Genomic DNA, 18,043 nt, shown 5'->3' with positions numbered 1-18,043 from the left:
GGCCGGGTGCCGGGCCCAGCTGGGCCGGCTGCTTGCTGCGGCGGGAGCTGGTCCGCTTCAACTCAGCTCCCTCCTCTGCCTTAAACCTTCCTTTCTTCCTCCCCTTTCCCCTAAACCCTTCCTCCCCTCCAACCTTTCTCGCCCCCAAATACTCACCCCCAAAGTCTTGGCCCTCGCATGCAGCACAGGTAAATCTCGGGGCTCGCCCAAACCCCCGGGCTGCTCCGTTCGGTGCCTGGGCTGGGGCGGAGCTGAATTGCAACATGAGCAGAAATTTAATTTTTTACTTCCTCTTCCAGGCCCCCTTTCATGTCCAAAGAAGTCTCCTTTCAACTCAACAAGGACCCCGTGGTTACAATTAGTTTCCTGCTCTCAAGTCATTAAAGGCTGGCTCATCTGAAGAGCACTCAAGAAAGTGGGAAACGCATCTAGCTGAAAAGAGAAACAAGAACTCCTTGCAGCAGCCAAGGGGCATCTTCTATTTCCTTCCGCTCCAGAACACACCATCCATCAGATGTGATCTGAAGAGGCTGCAACCAAGGAAGGATGAGAAATAGCTCTGGTAAGCACCAGAAAGCAGAAAATGGATGGGTGGTACCACAACCATATGGCTGTTAATTCTCAGGAGGTCAATTTTAGGCAAGTAGATTGCTTGCATTTGCCCACGACTAGCAAAGTGACTGCTGTGGCCAGCTGGGAACATGCCCTGTGGGTACAACTGGGCCACCCTGGAGCAGTTCCTGCTTAGCAGCGAGTAAGAAGCAGGGCAGCGGGAACGGAACAGCGCTATTGTCCGTCAGGGATTAGCACGTCAGCTACACGCTGTCTGGATGCTGCTGAGGGATGCGAAGAACCCGTGCTGGTCAATGGTTGCAAGAAACTTGATGTCAACTATTAAATAAAACTGATTGAAAAGCCCTGTTTTTCAGGGCAGGTAATGCCACCAATACAAATAAGCAGATAAAACACCGAGTCCACGGAAGGCTGGGGGAGCACCTCATACATTTTTAAGCATGCACCAGTACCAAGAAATTTGGAATTTGAATATCCTTTTATTGACAAATTTTAACGTACATGTCAAAAGACAGCCTAGCCACAAAACTCTAAATAAAACTACATTCATGCTGTATTCTACCATGACACATTGATGGCAAAGGCCATGTTCGGAGAAAAGACAAGTTCCAAAATTAACTATACGGTACAGGGGTGTGAGCTGTGATGGCAGCCTCAGGCTGCCAGAAAAAGTTATGAGCAACGCAGGGACACCCGAGAGCTGGCTACAGCCAACCTGAGGGCAGTTAGGCAAAAATGGTCTCGTAACAGTCCCAAGATAAAAGTGACTGTTGAGTCTGACACTTTCATGTCCCACTCCCCTAAGGGACATAAACAGTGACTTAAGTGAGTTACTGAGTGCTCACAGAAGGCATTTCACATGCTGCCTGCATCACAGTTCAGTATTTTACACCCATGTTCTTCCTCCATCAGTAACAGCAGCCAGATATTCACCCGGTGCGGCCAGACAACAGCCTCACACCCAAACGACAGCCACCCAAAGACAGGGGGATGAAAACATGGAGGGAAAAGGAACCTAATGCACCGTCACACATGCTGCTGAGTGTTAGCAAGGGTTTCAAGCAACAGTGGGGAACATTTACACGTTTAAATGTTGTATTCCTTGCACAAACATTTTCTTCACTGAGGTTTTTGTCAAGACAAAGGTGCTTTCCAATACAGATCAGGCAGGTCACCAAAACACGGCAAATTCAGCAGCCATCTACTCTCTTCCCTATTCATTTAAAAAGAAAACCCTGAAGAGGGCAGCAGTTAGACAAAAGAGAGCCCAGCTTCCTTCAAAATCCTCCCAACTAGCTTCTGTCCTTGTCACACACCAACCACCACTTATTTTTCTTCTGAGCAACCTCAGACAAGACCTGGCCCTGCGCCAGAAAGTCAACGTCCCAGGAGCAGTTTTGCATGCAAGAAATCCAGCAGCAACAGTGGCGCGAGCTCTGTCCTCCGACCGGACCCTAGCCACTTCCCACGGCAGTCCACTGCGCTAACGAGAGAGTAAGGGATCCTCCTCTCGCCTGCAGAAACCTTGCAGCTTTAGCACCTGGAAACTCAGGTGGATTGTTCCCACTGTTTCAGCCACCTGCGTCAAGAGGAGAAAAGCAGAATTATGTTATGGACAGGCTAATGAAACCACAGAGTTACTCCCTGATGATCTGCGTCCTTTACTGTGATTCATTACACATCCTTACCTTGCAAAAGCTGTGCACTTACACCTCTGTGCTTCACAGATGAGACAGCTTTAGTAAGGTTTCTTTTCCCCCCACTTCTGCCATCAGGATTGCTTCCCACCCCAATGGTTTTTTCTTCCTTCTTCCTAGCAGTGTTAAGCCATCACATCCTGTGAATCTAAGTGCCAAATGCACTCATATAGATTAAGAGCATGTGCAGCATTTGCACAGTGATTTCAGAGTCCACAGCTGCTCCCTCTCCTCCAAAAGTAAACACCAGAGCCCAAAAGAACAACCTAAGATGCACTATTTGCACCCGCACGTTAACAGTACCACCATGCCACGCTCGTGGCTATCTGTAACAAGCACCGAGTAAGAGAGGAGGGAGGCTGCGGAGCCTGGAGGTCCTTGCGGCCGCAGGGAGAATCCCCGCAGGGACCGGTATGCGATCGCATCCAGGCCGGCAGCACCAGCGTACCCAGAGCATTAACTCCCATCTATGCGGGATGGGTTCCAACAGAGCCGGCGAGATTTTGGAGCGCAGCCTCTGAAGACCCTTCCAGAGCACCTTATCGCCTTCCCTCTTTACTCTCCCCAACTTCCGCTGCCTCCGGAAGGTGGAATCCTTCTGACCAGCCTCAGTGAGGAAAGAAGGGGGACCGTGAGAGTAAAGCCCCTCGGCTAAGCACTGCAGTTCTCGCTTTCAAGAGGATGAGACAAATTCCAACGCACACAGCAGGTTCCCCGGAAAATGCTCAACAACAAGGGGTAATGATACTCCAAGATTAAAAAGCAAAAAAACAAGCAAAACCACACAATTTTTTCCATGAGTTCTCTTTCAAACAAAATGACTTAGAGAATCACATGTCTTTCAATAGGCAAGATGAGAAACTATTAAAACCCTATTTAAAAGCCTCAGCTTCAAACAATCTGGAATGATAAGATGCAATGCTAAGCAAAAGTGCAAATAGAGTGGCAGAGTTCAAACTTAGCACCTTGATCTTAAGACTGCATGTCAACTACCCAGCCAGGACTTTTCCTAAGCCTCCTTCTCTCCCAGACTCCTATCTCATGCTTGGAGAGCACCGAGGTATCAACAGCTACATTAAATTAGACTGCATGACATCGTTACTTAAAATTTTCCCTAACATTAAGCTTGACAAGCCCCCCAAAACGCTTTTCTCCCTTCTTGCAAGAAAGCCCAGTTTCCGCAATGCACCTGACAGGACTGTACACACAACACGTTTTTTTCCGCTCCTCACATGAAGGCAGCCATTTTCCCCTTTTTGTTATTCTATCGGTTTGCTCAACCCCCAACTTCACGAGCCGCTTCATTTCCAACACCAACGCCCAGCACCTCAGGAGAACCATTCACCTGCCACGGCCAGCTTCAGTATCCATAAAGACAGCGGTAACAAGTCCGTCGTAGCTAGGTGTCCTAACCGGGAACGTAAAGTCTAAAAGGATTTTTCCCATGGCACCTCCCAACTAGGTAAGCGTTCGGGAAACTATCAATTTGAAAGACCCCAAAGACTACACGAGGAAATGAAAGCCCCCAGAAGGCTACAGTGCAGAAATGAAAGCCTACCTTTTAGAGGCAGGTGGGATCTTCTCCTTAAGGCTAGTGCTCAACCCTGGGGAAGCTGGCTTCTGATGTATCAGGCACAAAGGTCCCCGACAGCTATAAATTGGGAAAGAAAAAAAAAAAGAGAGGGTCAATTTCCAAATGTTGTATAAATAGAACTATCAGAAACTGCCTTCTAGGGACATATACAATGGAAATATGTATCTTAAAACAAATTCCTTCTTTGATCAAATCAAGACTTCAAAAATGCTTCCCTCCCTGCCCAATACGGTTTACCAAATCTGAGCTGGAAGCAAGGTAGCCAAAGTGACTACCTATTGAATTACCTACCTCTCAAACAACATCTCAGTGTTACTGAGGAACTAATTTTTCAGAGTTCCAAGTTTTTGCCTTCTCTCCCTACGCCTGGCTCCTACGCTTTCTCCCTCCTTATTGCACTCAGCCCCTCAACATCTAACACAGCCTCAAAACACGCGTCCCTCCGGTCTCTCTTCAACTCTGGTAAATCAGGCTTACTTCCACCTCGGTCCAGCCAGCTGAAACAGCAACAATTCACGGTGCTTGTCTTAGCAGTGAGAATCTAATACTTAGCTCATCTCAGAGACAAATAGAGCCCCATGTTTCATCCCTGACCCTCCTCTCTTCCCCTAAGTCCTTTTACTTAGATAGTTAAGAAACCAAGGCAACTTCTGCTTCTGTCAAGCGTCACACTGAAAATTTGTGGGTGGTGCTGTTCACAAAGTCCCGAACCAAAAGAATACAGAGCAGCGCAAACTATTTTAGTGCTTTGTTACCTGCTGTGAGGCCAGACTTGGGTTATGGAGGTTAATAGCAGCAAGGGAGGGGACACGGGACTCTGAAACTGGTTTATTTTCCTTTTTCAGAAATCTGGGATGCCATGCTGCAAAACACAACCAATGCATACCATGTTCAAGAAGCAAGAGCTGACTGCCCTAATGCACGCTGCTTCCTACCACTTATTTAGGATCCAGGTTTTATTTACAGGACATCAACACGCATACCTTCCACTCCTCTCAGTTCAGGGAGATGATTTAGTTCCGGCAAACGCACTTCCATCTTGGAGAATTCCCATTTTTTCCTATTTGCTTGAAGGATGTTTTTTTCATTAGTAACCTGTAATCGAGGGCATAAGTGCCAGCTCATGAAGATATAGAAAAAGCAAAGCTATTTTCAGACTTAAAAACACATCAATGCAACAATGTCCCGCTGTGGTTGGAACTCGTGCAAGAGTAATACAAAAGACTAATGCATGAGAAGGAATCCCTTCCCCTCGAGAGTCATTTATACATTAAAACCGACAGAACAGCCACAGCAAAACCCCCCAATCATCTAAGCGAGACCGCTTGCAGAGAGACAAGGTACAGCACTTGGGGAATGGCTCCGATTAGTTGCCTGTAAAAAGGCCAATGTTCCTGCTGGCATGGAAAGAATACTGCCTAGGTAGCCAGTGCAGTGGAAAGCTTTCCATTTCACTTGTTTTCCTTATGAATTTTTAATGCATTGATGACATGACTAAGTAAGGCCCTAACCGTGTTAAATCCAGATCCTAAATTACACTTCGGTAGTGCAGCACATAAAGTCTGCTTCTCCTGGCCAGGCAGGAGGCCATGGATATATTCCATGTCTCACAGAAATCCTGTGTTGGACTGCTCCCCTCATCTAAAATTGTCCTGACACAAAATATGTTTCCCTGTAAGATAACTATTAGCAAAGGAAAACAGAGGACACACCTGTAGGAAAAAAGCAGTAAAGAAAAGAATATTGCTAGTTGGAAGTTGTGGTGAAGGCTGCAACAGATGGGATTCTTGACAATAAAACACATACTTGAGTTCAGAATTTATTTTTGCTTTGCCAAGGGGAAAAGACAGATGACTTACTGACGTCAAGCTTATACTGTAATGGCCCGCTGGAGAATGCTTCCGTTGCTTCAGAAATGGGTTCAAGTATTTTTTACTCTTTTCATCAACTCTGTAATCAAAAATGCCCAAAACTTTGTATTAGCTGGGTAACGCGGTGAATATAAAAACCAACAAATGCAAGACCACCAGAAACACTGTCATGAAATGCTTAGCAAGGCTCACGGGGAGGATACCCTTCGTGAGCTCAGTTAACACAGAAGTTTGGTCCAAAGGACAAGCCGTGAGGCAAAGAAAAGCCAGTGTCACAGCAGCTGGCAAACTGCTGCTGTCCAGTAGCGCTTTGCTACACAGGGAACCTGCATCGGGCTTTCTCATCCACGTACAATCCTCCCCTCCAAGAGCTGTTACTAGCCGTGTCCTGTCCCAGCCCCACAGCATCACCCTGCACCTCTTTCAGGACGTTACAGTTCCTCGACCACAGGGACGATGATGATGGATACAAGCTCTTCTAGCTCTGCTCTTGTACCTGTAATTGAGGTTTCCAGGCACAGGACCCATCCCAACCGTAGTGGGAGAAAAGTTCTGGTTGATGGGAGGGATAACTATGCCTGCGTTCTTGGTGTAGTCCAAGCTGCTGCTGGAATCTTTTAGGCTGGTTTGAGGGCTTATTTTAAAGGAGTTGATTGCACTGTCGTAGAGGGAGCTCAGATTGGAGGATCGGTCTGCTTTCTCTGCGTCAGCTTTAGAGCGCTTCGCCTTTAATAGCTTCGCATCTCTGCTCTTTGGGTCAATGCTGAAATCCTGTTTGGGAAGACAAACATTGTCTTTCTCTTACAAGCATGTTTAAAAAGTAGCTTAGAGCAGTGCTCTACAAGTTAAAAGTCTACACCTGCATGATTCTGCAAGGATCTGATGGAGATGGAATTGGTTTTAGTAGAAAAAGCTCTGTTTTCCATCTGACAGGAGGAGACTTGTCAGGGTTCCAGCACCTTCTGTAACTAAGTCACCTTAGAATGGGATTGGAAATGAGGGAGGAAGAACAGCCACATCCTGTGTCACTTCCAAAGAAATGAATTAACTGAGCCCGACATCACCTGAAAGCCTCTACTCCTCAGTATGCAATGGAAAGCAGAAGACATCATTTTGAAGCCAGGACTTTAGCACAGGTAAACAGCAGCATACAAGCATGTTTTCATGATCCAACACGACTTAGCTTCCCAACTGATTCTCCCTTCAGCTCCGTATTTGCCAGCAACAGCATCATGATAGAGTTTACCTCCAAGGGACCGGCCAAACAGCCGCTTGCAGACTGCCACACCAAGCGCCCTGTAGCGGCTAGAATCAAAGGCCCAGAACTTCTACACAGCAGCCTGCAGGTTGCATTACACCGAGTGTCAGAGCTGGCGGGGGGCACAGGCCTAACGTACTGCCTTCAATCGGGTGACGAGGTCTTTGGCTCTCTTTAGACTCGCGGTGGCCTCCAAAGGTGAGCTTCTCTGGCACTGTGTTGGGTTTGCATGGCAAGGTTTTGGTAGCCAGGGGGGCTACAGCGGTGGCTTCTGTGAGAAGCTGCTCAAAGCTTCCTCTGTGTCTGACAGAGCCAATGCCAGCCGGCTCCAAGACGGAGCCACTGCTGGCCAAAGCTGAGACAATCAGCGCCTCTGTGATAACATATTTAAGAAGGAAAAAAACAGAGAGAGGTTTTTGCAGCCAGAGAGAGGAGTGAGAAGATGTGAGAAACTCTGCAGACACCCAGGTCAGTGCAGAAGGAGGGGCAGGAGGTGCTCCAGGCGCCGGAGCAGAGATCCCCCTGCAGCCCGTGGTGAAGAACATGGTGAAGCAGGCTGTCCCCCTGCAGCCCAGGGAGGGAGGATGATGATGGAGCAGGCTGTCCCCCTGCAGCCCAGGGAGGGAGGATAATGATGGAGCAGGCTGTCCCCCTGCAGCCCATGGAGGAAGGATGAGGGGGTGTAGAGATTCCACCTGCAGCCCATGGAGGACCCCACGCCGGAGCAGGTGGAGGCACCTGAAGGAGGCTGTGACCCTGTGGGAAGCCCACGCTGGAGCAAGCTCCTGGCAGGACCTGTGGCCCCGTGGAGAGAGGAGCCCACGCCAGGGCAGGTTTGCTGGCAGGACTTGTGACCCCGTGGGGGACCCCACGCTGGAGCAGTTTGCTCCTGAAGGTCTGCACCCCGTGGGAGACACCACATTGGATAAGTTCGTGAAGGACTGTCTCCCACGGGAGTGACTCCATGTTGGAGCAGGGGAACGATGAGAGGAGTCCTCCCCCTGAGGATGAAGAACCAGCAGAGACACCGTGTGATGAACTGACCCCAACCCCCATTCCCCATCCCCCTGTGCTACTGGGTCCGGGGGGGGGGCAGGGGGAAGAGGTTGAAGCCAGGAGTGAAGTTGAGCCCGGGAAGATGGGAGGGGTGGGGGGAGGTGTTTTAAGATTTGATTTTATTTCTCATTCCTCTACTCTGTTTTGCCTAGTAATAAATCAGATTAATTTCCTCTCTCAGTTCAGTCTGTTTTGCTCGTGACGACACTTAGTGAGTGATCTCTCCCTGTCCTTATCTCAACCCACCAGCGTTTCGTTACACCTTTTCTCCTGTCTGGTGAACGACAAGAGTGATAGAGCAGCTCTGGTGGGCACCTGGTCCCCAGGCAGGGTCAACCTACCACAGGCACATAGCACTTACCTAGTCTTTTTGAAACAAAAAAAAATTGAAATGGAGAATTATTCTTATATTTTTGCTGTGAAAAACTGCTGCACATACTTATATAGCGATTTTAAAACATGAAAAAATAAATAAATGCAGGTTTGGAAAACAAAGATGGACCAACCTGGACACCAAGCATTTTTCTTTCTTCTAAAACATCATCTTTGTCCCTTTTGCTGATTTTTGATTTTTTTGGTAATTGATGGTCTCTGGCATCTTTCTGAATCTTTAATTTAAGCTCCTGAGCAAATCTACATTCCATATTAAAAAAAAAAGAAGAAAAAAGGGTTTCTGTTACTATCATCACCAGTTGGTGTGACACTGGGTGCGCACACTGATGAATTCACGTCATGACAAGGCAATGAGGCAAATGCATCGCTGAAATGCGTTCTCTTCTTTCAACTGTTCCATTTCCAGCACAGGCTTCCACAGCCTTTTAAGTAATAAAACAAAGCATGCCTTTTTAACTAATGAGAAGCCAGCCAAATATGATGTATCTGTTAAAATAATTATCATCTTAGAAGCACACTCTTTACACACTAGAGCAATAAAGGTGGTCGCATCCCAGCCTGGTGTAGATGCAGACAGTGAACTCAGCGTAAGACTATACTACCCGATATGGGGTGACACTGAGTGCGCACACTGACGAATTTACCTTGTGACAAGGTAATGAGGCCAACATGCCGCCGCAATGAGTTCCTTTTCAACTGTTTTATTTCCAGGAAGGCTAAAACCAAACAAAACTCAGTGGCTGTCAGCTCTGCGGACTCAGCATGCAATCTTCAAGCATGACTGCTTAACTTCCTTCTAATATTAGCCTGCTTTGAGCAAGAAATGAACTGTTTACCTTTCAGCAAATCCATCCTTGTTAAAGAAATCGCACTGCAAGAGTTCAGCACAGGATGGTCTTTTGTCTGGATCAATCTGCAAACACTTCTGTCAAATCAATGTAAACATTAGAAGCCAAATACATTAGAAGCGAAGCAAAGGCTTTAGCATTTCTGGGTGAAAAGCTGCAGAATTCCCCCTTCTAGGGCCTGTTATATTGATGAGTCCAAGGTTGTTTTAATTAACCAACGTAACAGTGCTCCAAGATTACTGTGTGAAAGCACAAAACCACTCCCTGGAAGGATTCTTCAGAATTTATTTCAGAGTTGTAGGTTTCGTAACTCCCACGTAGTAGACAGGTAGCTCCAAGAGCAAGGGATGCAGTCTCACCCAAGCCCACTTGCTTGCAGTGCCTCCACCAGCAGGTAGAAGGAGGCTTCGCACAAAACACTGTACCCACGCAGCTCTGCTAGCAACTAAAAAGCAAGTGGCTGTCTATTACCTACAAAGCATCCATGTAGGTGGCAGATGAGGGGCAAAGTTTGTTGGGATACCTTTCCAAAGATCAACCGCTCATAGTAAGTGATCGTTTAATTACCTTGGCTAAATCTAGCACTGCAGCAGAGAGCTTGGGATATCGTTTGTCCAGAGATTCAGCCTCCTTCACTTCAGGTAATCTCATGCCAGCAAAGAGGGGATTTTTATAGAATAACTCTTGGTGTCTCGGAATTAAATTACCTGGAACCACACAAACAAAGCAACCACATGGAAGAAATACAGAACAGTCCCGTGAAACATTTGAGAGGGTGAAATACTGGGTCAGCACTACTGCAAAAGCTACAGCCTGGGTCATTCTCGTTCCACCTGCACGCCATGAACTGATGCTGTACTCACAAGCTCCTAGCTCCCCCTTTGTAAAAGGCACTATGAGTACACACACTGTCAGAAACAGTTCAGCACACACCACAGGCTTTCTCTCCACACCCCCTCATCATAATGTATTTGACCCCTTCATTACTAAGCAGGCGCTAGGAGCCCGACAGGCTGTTCTTACCCAGGCACTTGGTGATGTGGTAGAGCTGGTCAATGTCTGAGTCTCCAGGGAAAAGGGGCTCTCCCGTAAGCATTTCTGTTATCAGACAGCCAATAGCCCACACGTCCACAGCCCTATCAAAAAAACCGAACAAAACAACAAGACCCCAGCTCAGCATGGCTCGATTCGTGTCTCTGATCCAAAGGCTGAGCCAGGCCAGCGCACAGCATGTCTTCAGCAGGTTATAAGCCCCGAGGGTAGTTTTGCCCTCCTAAAAAGCAGGACAGCTGTTTTCCAAGCTTACAAGTGCTCTAGTGAATGACAAGGATTCAGCTCTTGAAGCAAGCAAATGCTAGCAAAAGCCTCACATGTAAAATCAGGTTCTAAAGCCTAATGCTTTAAAAATACTAATACAATATTACACATTAGTACAATCTTGCACTTCAGAGAGCACAAAGGTAAGCAGCTCCTCGTTCTGCAGGTACCTGCTCTTCAGGCACATTTACTGAAAATTAAGTTTAGCTAGTACAGGGACACACATAAACCTGCACAATTGTACTAACAGACCTGTGAATAACACAGTTTTAAGTTCCGACCTGGTTTTGCAGCACTGGGGATCCCAGCAAGACAAATCTCATTCATCCCACCTCCTGCCTCCCCAAATGTCTGTCTAGAATTGCTTGAAGGGACTTCTCTGCCTTCCCTCCATGACTTCAACTGCACAGGAGGGAGGTCTGTCATTGCCTCCTCAAGTGAATCACCAAGAAAGGCTGAACAGCATCCCTTTAACCTGTTTGCCAAGCGATAGTCCCCTGCCTCCCCAAAAAAACAGAGCACCCCCCTCCATGCTCCTCACAAGCCCACAACTCTTCTGCAGCCTCGCATGGGGTCTTACTTGCCATACTTGATATCTCCCACCAGCAGCTCTGGCGCTCTGTACCATCGGGTTGCCACGTAGTCTGTGTAAGCTTCCCCAGAAGCTGCTAAGGTACGGGCAAAGCCAAAGTCACACAGTTTTACAACTCCCGACTGGGAAACTAGGATGTTTTCTGGCTTAATATCCCGATGTATTATCTGCACAGAGAAAAGCAAGTCAAGGCAAATAAATTTGCCGCTTTGACACAGTAAATTGACTGGCTCACCAGAAATAATAGCTTTCTCACATCCAGGTAGAAAATGACATTTTTGCAGGCATGGGAAACATACCGAGTGTGTAAAAGACAGCTGCGCGCACACAGTGGATGAACAAGTGCCGACCCAAGCGCACGGGTAAACACAGAACCTCTAATTTTTGCACACAGAAGCATTTATTTTATGTAGCTCTCTGCATATGTTCTGCAGGTATATTTACTATATTGACGGGCACAATTTATTATGCTTGAAAATCTGGCCTTGACCACAAGTTTAAAAGCTGTTAAGTACTGCAAGGGCCACAGGCGTGTCCTGCAGTTCAATGGAAGAGTATTTTAAGAATTCATAAGAGACACTGTTTTCCAAATGTAAAAACAAATAAATGTGCATATGTTTATATAGACAGTTACAAAACTACCATGAAATTGGCAAACCTGTCAGAAAACTTTAAAAACAGCCAAGAGAAAAAGCAAGCCTACCTGTTTACATCAACACTACCAGGATCCAACTTTCTCCCTCTGCAAGACAAGCCAACCTACAATAAGGTGCCACCAAGTACTGGATCCCCACGGACGTCTCACAAATCAGACAGACTTCCGGGGCAGCTGACATCAAGCTCTGACATTTTGTATGAAATCCGGTTCGGCCCTTCTGCCCTGCCTCTTCCTTTTCAGCCAAAGCTTTATTTCTCTACGTTTTAATGTATTTAAAAAAATATACACTTCTGTATCTACTCATCCCAGGTTAACTGCAGAGCTGACTTCTCGTGAATACTTACATTGTGACTGTGACAAAACGCTATTCCTCTCATAATCTGAAATAAGTATTTCCGAACCCTGCTGTAGTCTAGTCCATTTGGAAATGCCTCAAGGTCATCGAGCACCGTGTGATCCACAAATTCAAACACCAGGTACCACCGTTTCTTCTTCTTACACACTTCCAGCAGGTTCACGAGATTCTCATGCCGGAGTTGCTGTTATAAAACAGGAAATATTTTGTCAGAGTGTGACAACATGTAATGGGTAAACTGCAACCAGATACTTTTAACTGCGCCCCAGCCGGTGCACCGCCCTGGAATGCTGCTCTTGTCATGGCGCTCCCATTCATTTGTTCTTAAAATCAGCTTACTGATATTTTAGAATAGGTTTTATTTTGCCAATTTTATTTTACTTTTTAGCATGATCTGGAGGATTTCCACCACCTCATATATGCAGACGCCCGGTTTTGTAACCCAAAAATAAATAAAACACTAAGGACATTTGTTTTTAATGGGGATGCTCAAAATATACTGTTCTGTCATGCAAACATCTCATGCGTCCTGCCTCTCACAATGCTCTCCTCACCTAAGAGGCAACACTAACTCGTGCCCTGATCTTGACAAGCTTTAGAGCAAGCTTGTGTTCCACATGAGAGAAATCTTGAGAAAGTCCAAAAATTCCAGAGGAGCACACGGTTAACACGTGACAGACAGCAGGCACCTAACAGCCTCTCCCACAAAGACTTGCCACAGCAAAGGAAAATCCAGAGGTCCTCGAACTAGCCAGAAAGACAAAGCAGGATGGTTTGCACTGCGAAGTTCAGCACGCCACCACGTATGTCTCCGAGCATCGTGAGAAGAGCAGAGCATTTAGCCATGACTGCTGAGCTGCAGAAATCCCTCCGTAGTTCCCCAGGTTTGCTTACAAACAGCTCAAGTACCAATAAACACAGCTTGTTCCCTAAGGTTGGGCTGGACTGTGACTCAAACTTCTTTAGGAGATATTCTCATTGAGGTGACCAAGTAACACTGTGCTACCCCTGCCTGCTCCCTCAGGGCAGGGCACAAGGAGAGGCACAAAGGCTTTAAGAAAAAGCTTTTTCCCTCTCCCAACAACCCAAAGCTGATTCATGTCTTTTCTCCCACATTTCCAGGAAGTGTTACTCTTCTCCTCTGTCATTCCTTTCTCTAGCTCCTCTTTTTAAAAAGCTCTTACATCCCCATTTAAAAGAAAAACAAAAGCAGTCACAATACCTCTGTGTTCTACCTGGATGCCAGTTCATCGCCAACTACTCAGTATCTGTATCTTAATTTTTTCTAGTAAGGCTGATAGAAGACTTTCCTTTTAAATTTCTACCATACCCAAAGCATTTCTGTTGGCACTGCCAGCTTATACAAGTTTACAATAACTAGCATGTCCCAGAATAGAAGCACATTGAATGGATAAAAGGAAGGTTCAGCATTCTTACTTAAAACAGTGTTAACTGTTAAACAGCTTCTACTAAACTGTGTCTAGTGGATTCAGAATGAAAATTCACAAGCCAAGAATTTGAAGAGTTAGGTGGTTTTTTCTAATATTATGTGGAGAGGAAAGCTGAAGACTGCTTAGAGAACAAGACTGCAATGTAAATGAAAAGAAAAAAAAAGCACAGCTGTATTTTCTAGCTATTTTGTCATCACATTCTGACCAGACAAGAATCCACCTCCAATTCGTTACACATTGTAACACTGGTTTATCACGCACTGCTTTAACAAAACAGGCCATGCTACAACGAGCAGTTATTTATTAGCTTGGAGCCTAGCAGGGAAGTATCATCAGAGGCTGCCTGAAGGCAGCACCGTAGCCCAGGGATCGCCGCCAAGCAAGATGCAAAAGGACTGCAGAGCACAGGGACTTGTAAGGGACCTTAGAAGGTCTGAAAAGTGAAGATTTTAAAAATGTTTATTAGGAAAAAACCCTCTTTGGTCAAGAATAATTTCGTCACAGCACAGGAAACCTGAAAAGGTTTTGTGTTTTCAGCAAAGATTAAATTTCTACCCAAACTCCAGAACAGGAGAGGAAAAAAGATAGGTTCTCAGGGAGCATGCAAGTGAATAAACTCCAAAAAGATTAAATCTCTAGGTATGTATTTACACTGTGAGAGGCCACATTTATTGAGCTACATATGGAAACATTCCCCTCGCTAAGTTGCCATTTCCCCAGGGAAAACAAGTTAATTCCCAGCACACCTGGGAGGCAGTACATGCTTTGACTCAGTAACTAAGCAAGTCTGGCCAACAGATCAGGTACAATCCAGACTCACCCAGATCTGCTTTAAACGAGTTTGGGGGAACAACGCTTGGAGCCGCTGGCTGCATCTCAAGCTCCAGCCCATACACTTCTATTAACTCTAAGGGTCTGTCACTCTTGTGGCGATGGCAGAGTTCGCTTTTTTCCCCTTTACAGCACAGGGACTATAGTCTGGGCGATTTGCAAAAAGACACTTGTGGCAGCCAAGAGGAAACAAGACAGGCTTGCACGTATTCCCACCTCTAGAACAGTCTATCAGAGGAAAAGCCTAGATGGACTTGAACTGTAATAAGACTTTTCTTCATTTCTTCACCAGACAGATCACCCACATCCCAACACTTTAAACTACCACGTGTGCCCATGCACAGGGACAAGCATTCTTCTGTGCGAGCCACCTCTGGGACAAGGGAAAAAGGAAAATGGTAAAATTACTGCTAGAGGTCATAGTGGCAAACACAGGGGCTGCCGGTGGTCAAAAGAGCAAGCGCAACAAGGGATGTATGTCCTGGCACTGAATGCCACCCTCCATCCTTGGCATCCTATTCACGAAGGAACATAGCAGAAAAAAACGGCAGGGAAACAGATGAGGAACTTGCAAAAACTTCTGTAGGAAGAACAAAGCCAAGAGAAGCAGAAGGACCGTAAGACAAAACATTGAAGAGCGCACGCACAAAGCCCTGTTCATCTAAAGCTCCTGGGTATTTTCCCAGACACACTATCTACAGCCCGTGAAGAGAAGTACCTTTAATAAACCAGCCCACACAATGAGGCTGCACCACATAATGCTGCCGATAAGAACCCAACAGGCTGATGTACGACTGGACATTTAGGTGCGTATAAAGCATCCATGACTGATACCAGGCAAATCACGCACTCAAACAGCAAAGGACATGATGCCAGCTGGCTTCAGCCTAGCAGCCAGCCACTGATTGATAAGGTTCAGGGAATTCTATACCTGCTCTCCTCCTGCTTCAGTACAATCCTGCCAGGAAAGTGCCATTAATAAAATAACATAAAACATTCCTAGAAACACACATCTACATCTTATAACACCAGTACCCAGTCTGTTACACATCCACGTCATCACTCACCTGCAAGTTTTAAAAATACAGCATTTCTTTCATTTTCAACAAATTCACAGCAGCAAAGTACTCAAACTCAATATACAACACAAGGGGACACAATTACCACCAGGAGGCAATGGAAACCTCGTTGCTCCCTCGTACCTTTTCCTGCTGAATACAGGGCACGTAAACAGACCAGTTTCTAATCAAGTCAGGCTTAGGCAGGTCAATCCGACACAGCACCCAAAGGGAAAAGCAGCTCTGCAAAACTACAACTCACAGGCTAAATGAATCAACCGTGGCTTGGCTGTTCCGAAAAATACAAAGGGGGCACAGTCAAAGTCTCTGTTGCTTTGGACTTTGTTAGTTCTACTTTGTAAACCATGCTCAGAAGCAACTCTGTTTCCCTTTTACAACTGACCCAACAGCTGAAATTTACACCTATCCTGTAACTTCAATGGAGAAACACCACTCCTTAAAAGATTATTAAGGAGTCCCAAGAGGCAGTTTCTTCCCAAGAACACATCAACTCCCTGCAGGTAGCTCTTACTCATACACTTCAGTTCTAAAAAACTCACACCTTTTGCTGCAAGAAAAGCTCAGCCAACAACCACCAAGGTTACTACTTTGTTTGAAAAAGAGGTTCACCTTCCCGAAGATATTTAAATACCCGACTAAGATTCAAGACACACCGTGAAGAAGCACCCCTGCTCCCTCTCCAGGGAACACCCACGCTGAGCTGCATCCATCCCATTACACACAACACGACCAGTTACTAAATGCCTGACAGATGCTTTACATTAACCACCTCAGTGCAGCCTTAATAAATGCCTCCCAGGTGAACAAAAAGCTATAAATTTAAGCCCAAAGCCAGCAGATGGTTACTACTTTGCTGAAAAACGCCTGCGCGCTCTCCTTACTCTCCACTCACCTTCAGCAGCTTGATTTCTCTCACGGCGATCTTCCTCACCACCGCGTCGTCTTCGCTTTCCAGGAACTTCTTGACGGCGACTATCTGCCCGCTCTCCTTGTTCCTGCACTTGGTCACCACCCCGTAGCTGCCTTCCCCCACGAGGCCCAGCACCTGGTATTTCTCCATAGCCGCAGCTTTGCCCCTACGGGAGGCCGGGGACGGCGGGAAGCTCCGTTAGGCCGCGGTCGGTTGGAAGAACTGGGGCTAGAGAGCAGCGGGCCCGGGCTCAAGGCACCGTCGCTAAGGTAACGGCCCACCGTAAGGCGCAGCCGCCGCGCGCGCCCCACCTGTCGCAACAGCCGCTCCGTACCGTACGCCCGGGGCGGGCGGCTGTGAGGGAAAGCGGGTTACCGTAACCGGCGGTACCGGGAAACGGGCGACAGCCCCGCCGCAGCGGATGGAGGAGGGTGGGCTGGCCGCCGGGAGGGAGGCAGGCAGAGCGGAGGGTGGTCCCGGGGATGGGGCTGCTGAGGTACCGCGTTTTCCTGGCCCGGTGAGGGGCTGGGGCCCTGCAGATCTGAGCAGGCAGTAACGCTGCTGCTCTTGCTGGAGAATATAACCAGGTATTTTACACTTATGAAAAAATTGTAACTTCTGCGGAGAAGCTCGATGGCTCTTCTCCGCTAAGGCAAACAGTAAGGTACAGGTGTCAGCTATACAAACTATGCTGGAAATCTGCTTGGCTATAAAGAGTAGAAAAGCGTTATGAAGTATTTTCTTGTGAGATTCTTTTCTTAAAGGCATTAAGACATGTGAAGAACAAAGGACTAAAGGATCCCATCTTGGTGTGAAAACGTGCAGTGGGCAGAGTGCCAAGATAAAAAAAGAAATTATGAATTCACGTAATGAATGCTCTGTGCCTGAGCAGCTCTGTGTGGTTCTGAGACAGATTATGTTGATGAGAATGTGGCAGTGAGAAAGGTGGAATAACTTGCTATAAAATGGATGCCCGTATCAGTGCCCTTGCTGTGCATTTTATTTTAAAAATGTGGCGGTTTCTGCACACATTACGTGCAACATAACACCAGGAGAAGCGTTGGGAGAGGAACAGTACGTACTTTGCCAAAATGCCAATTCCCTGATAAAAAATAGCATCGTGAGGCATCCCATATTCCAGTAATACTATCTGAAACCTTCATCATACTTCCCTCGAGTCATGGTGATATGTGTCACCTTCTGCAATTCATTCCTGGTTGTTTTTCTTTCTCCTTCACCCTCATTTTCGCTTCCTATATGCCATCACTGTAATGCACCTTTCAAGGCTGACCTTGTATTTCCAGGAAAAAAGAAAAAAATCGGAGCGCAGTTGGCATTAATTTATTATATTCCTCCCACCTCCTACTGCTAGTCGTTATTGCAGCAAGTGCCTTCTCTGGGTCCTGGCATGGGTTCTGTGCTGCTAGTTGGTAGCTAACTTGGCAACCAATTAACTCTTCCACTGCCAATATACTGCTTTTGTCCTCATTAAATGAGAGGCACAAGCACACGTGCTCAGCAGACTTCAAAACCTCACTTTGTTGGTGCAGATGGTTCTTC

At 46.6% G+C, this 18,043-nt stretch overlaps 1 protein-coding gene across 4 annotated transcripts; it reads right to left on the bottom strand.

Moving 5' to 3' along the window:
• Positions 1–1,032: 1,032 nt before the first annotated feature.
• CDKL2 (cyclin dependent kinase like 2) lies at positions 1,033–16,944 on the bottom strand. 4 transcript variants are annotated; one of them, XM_054824023.1, is made up of 14 exons: positions 16,466–16,944; positions 12,202–12,396; positions 11,188–11,366; positions 10,314–10,426; positions 9,858–9,997; positions 9,279–9,355; positions 9,087–9,158; positions 8,556–8,682; positions 6,232–6,506; positions 5,724–5,814; positions 4,848–4,959; positions 4,620–4,726; positions 3,829–3,921; positions 1,033–2,152 (listed from the first exon to the last, which is right to left on the bottom strand). In XM_054824023.1, exons 1-13 carry the CDS (start codon positions 16,631–16,633, stop codon positions 3,862–3,864), a joined length of 1,716 nt encoding a protein of 571 aa, XP_054679998.1. In that variant the 5' UTR covers positions 16,634–16,944; the 3' UTR covers positions 1,033–2,152; positions 3,829–3,861. The 4 variants fall into 4 exon arrangements, with proteins under 4 accessions (XP_054679998.1, XP_054679997.1, XP_054680001.1 ...); XM_054824022.1 differs by having other exon boundaries at positions 9,279–9,367; positions 16,466–16,943; XM_054824026.1 differs by lacking the exon at positions 9,087–9,158 and having other exon boundaries at positions 16,466–16,941.
• Positions 16,945–18,043: the final 1,099 nt, after the last annotated feature.

Source organism: Grus americana, chromosome 4 (genome assembly GCF_028858705.1).
Source record: "Grus americana isolate bGruAme1 chromosome 4, bGruAme1.mat, whole genome shotgun sequence".
Classification (NCBI taxonomy): domain Eukaryota; kingdom Metazoa; phylum Chordata; class Aves; order Gruiformes; family Gruidae; genus Grus; species Grus americana.
Note: the sequence above shows the minus strand (reverse complement) of the source record. Positions and strands in the feature narration are given on the sequence as shown.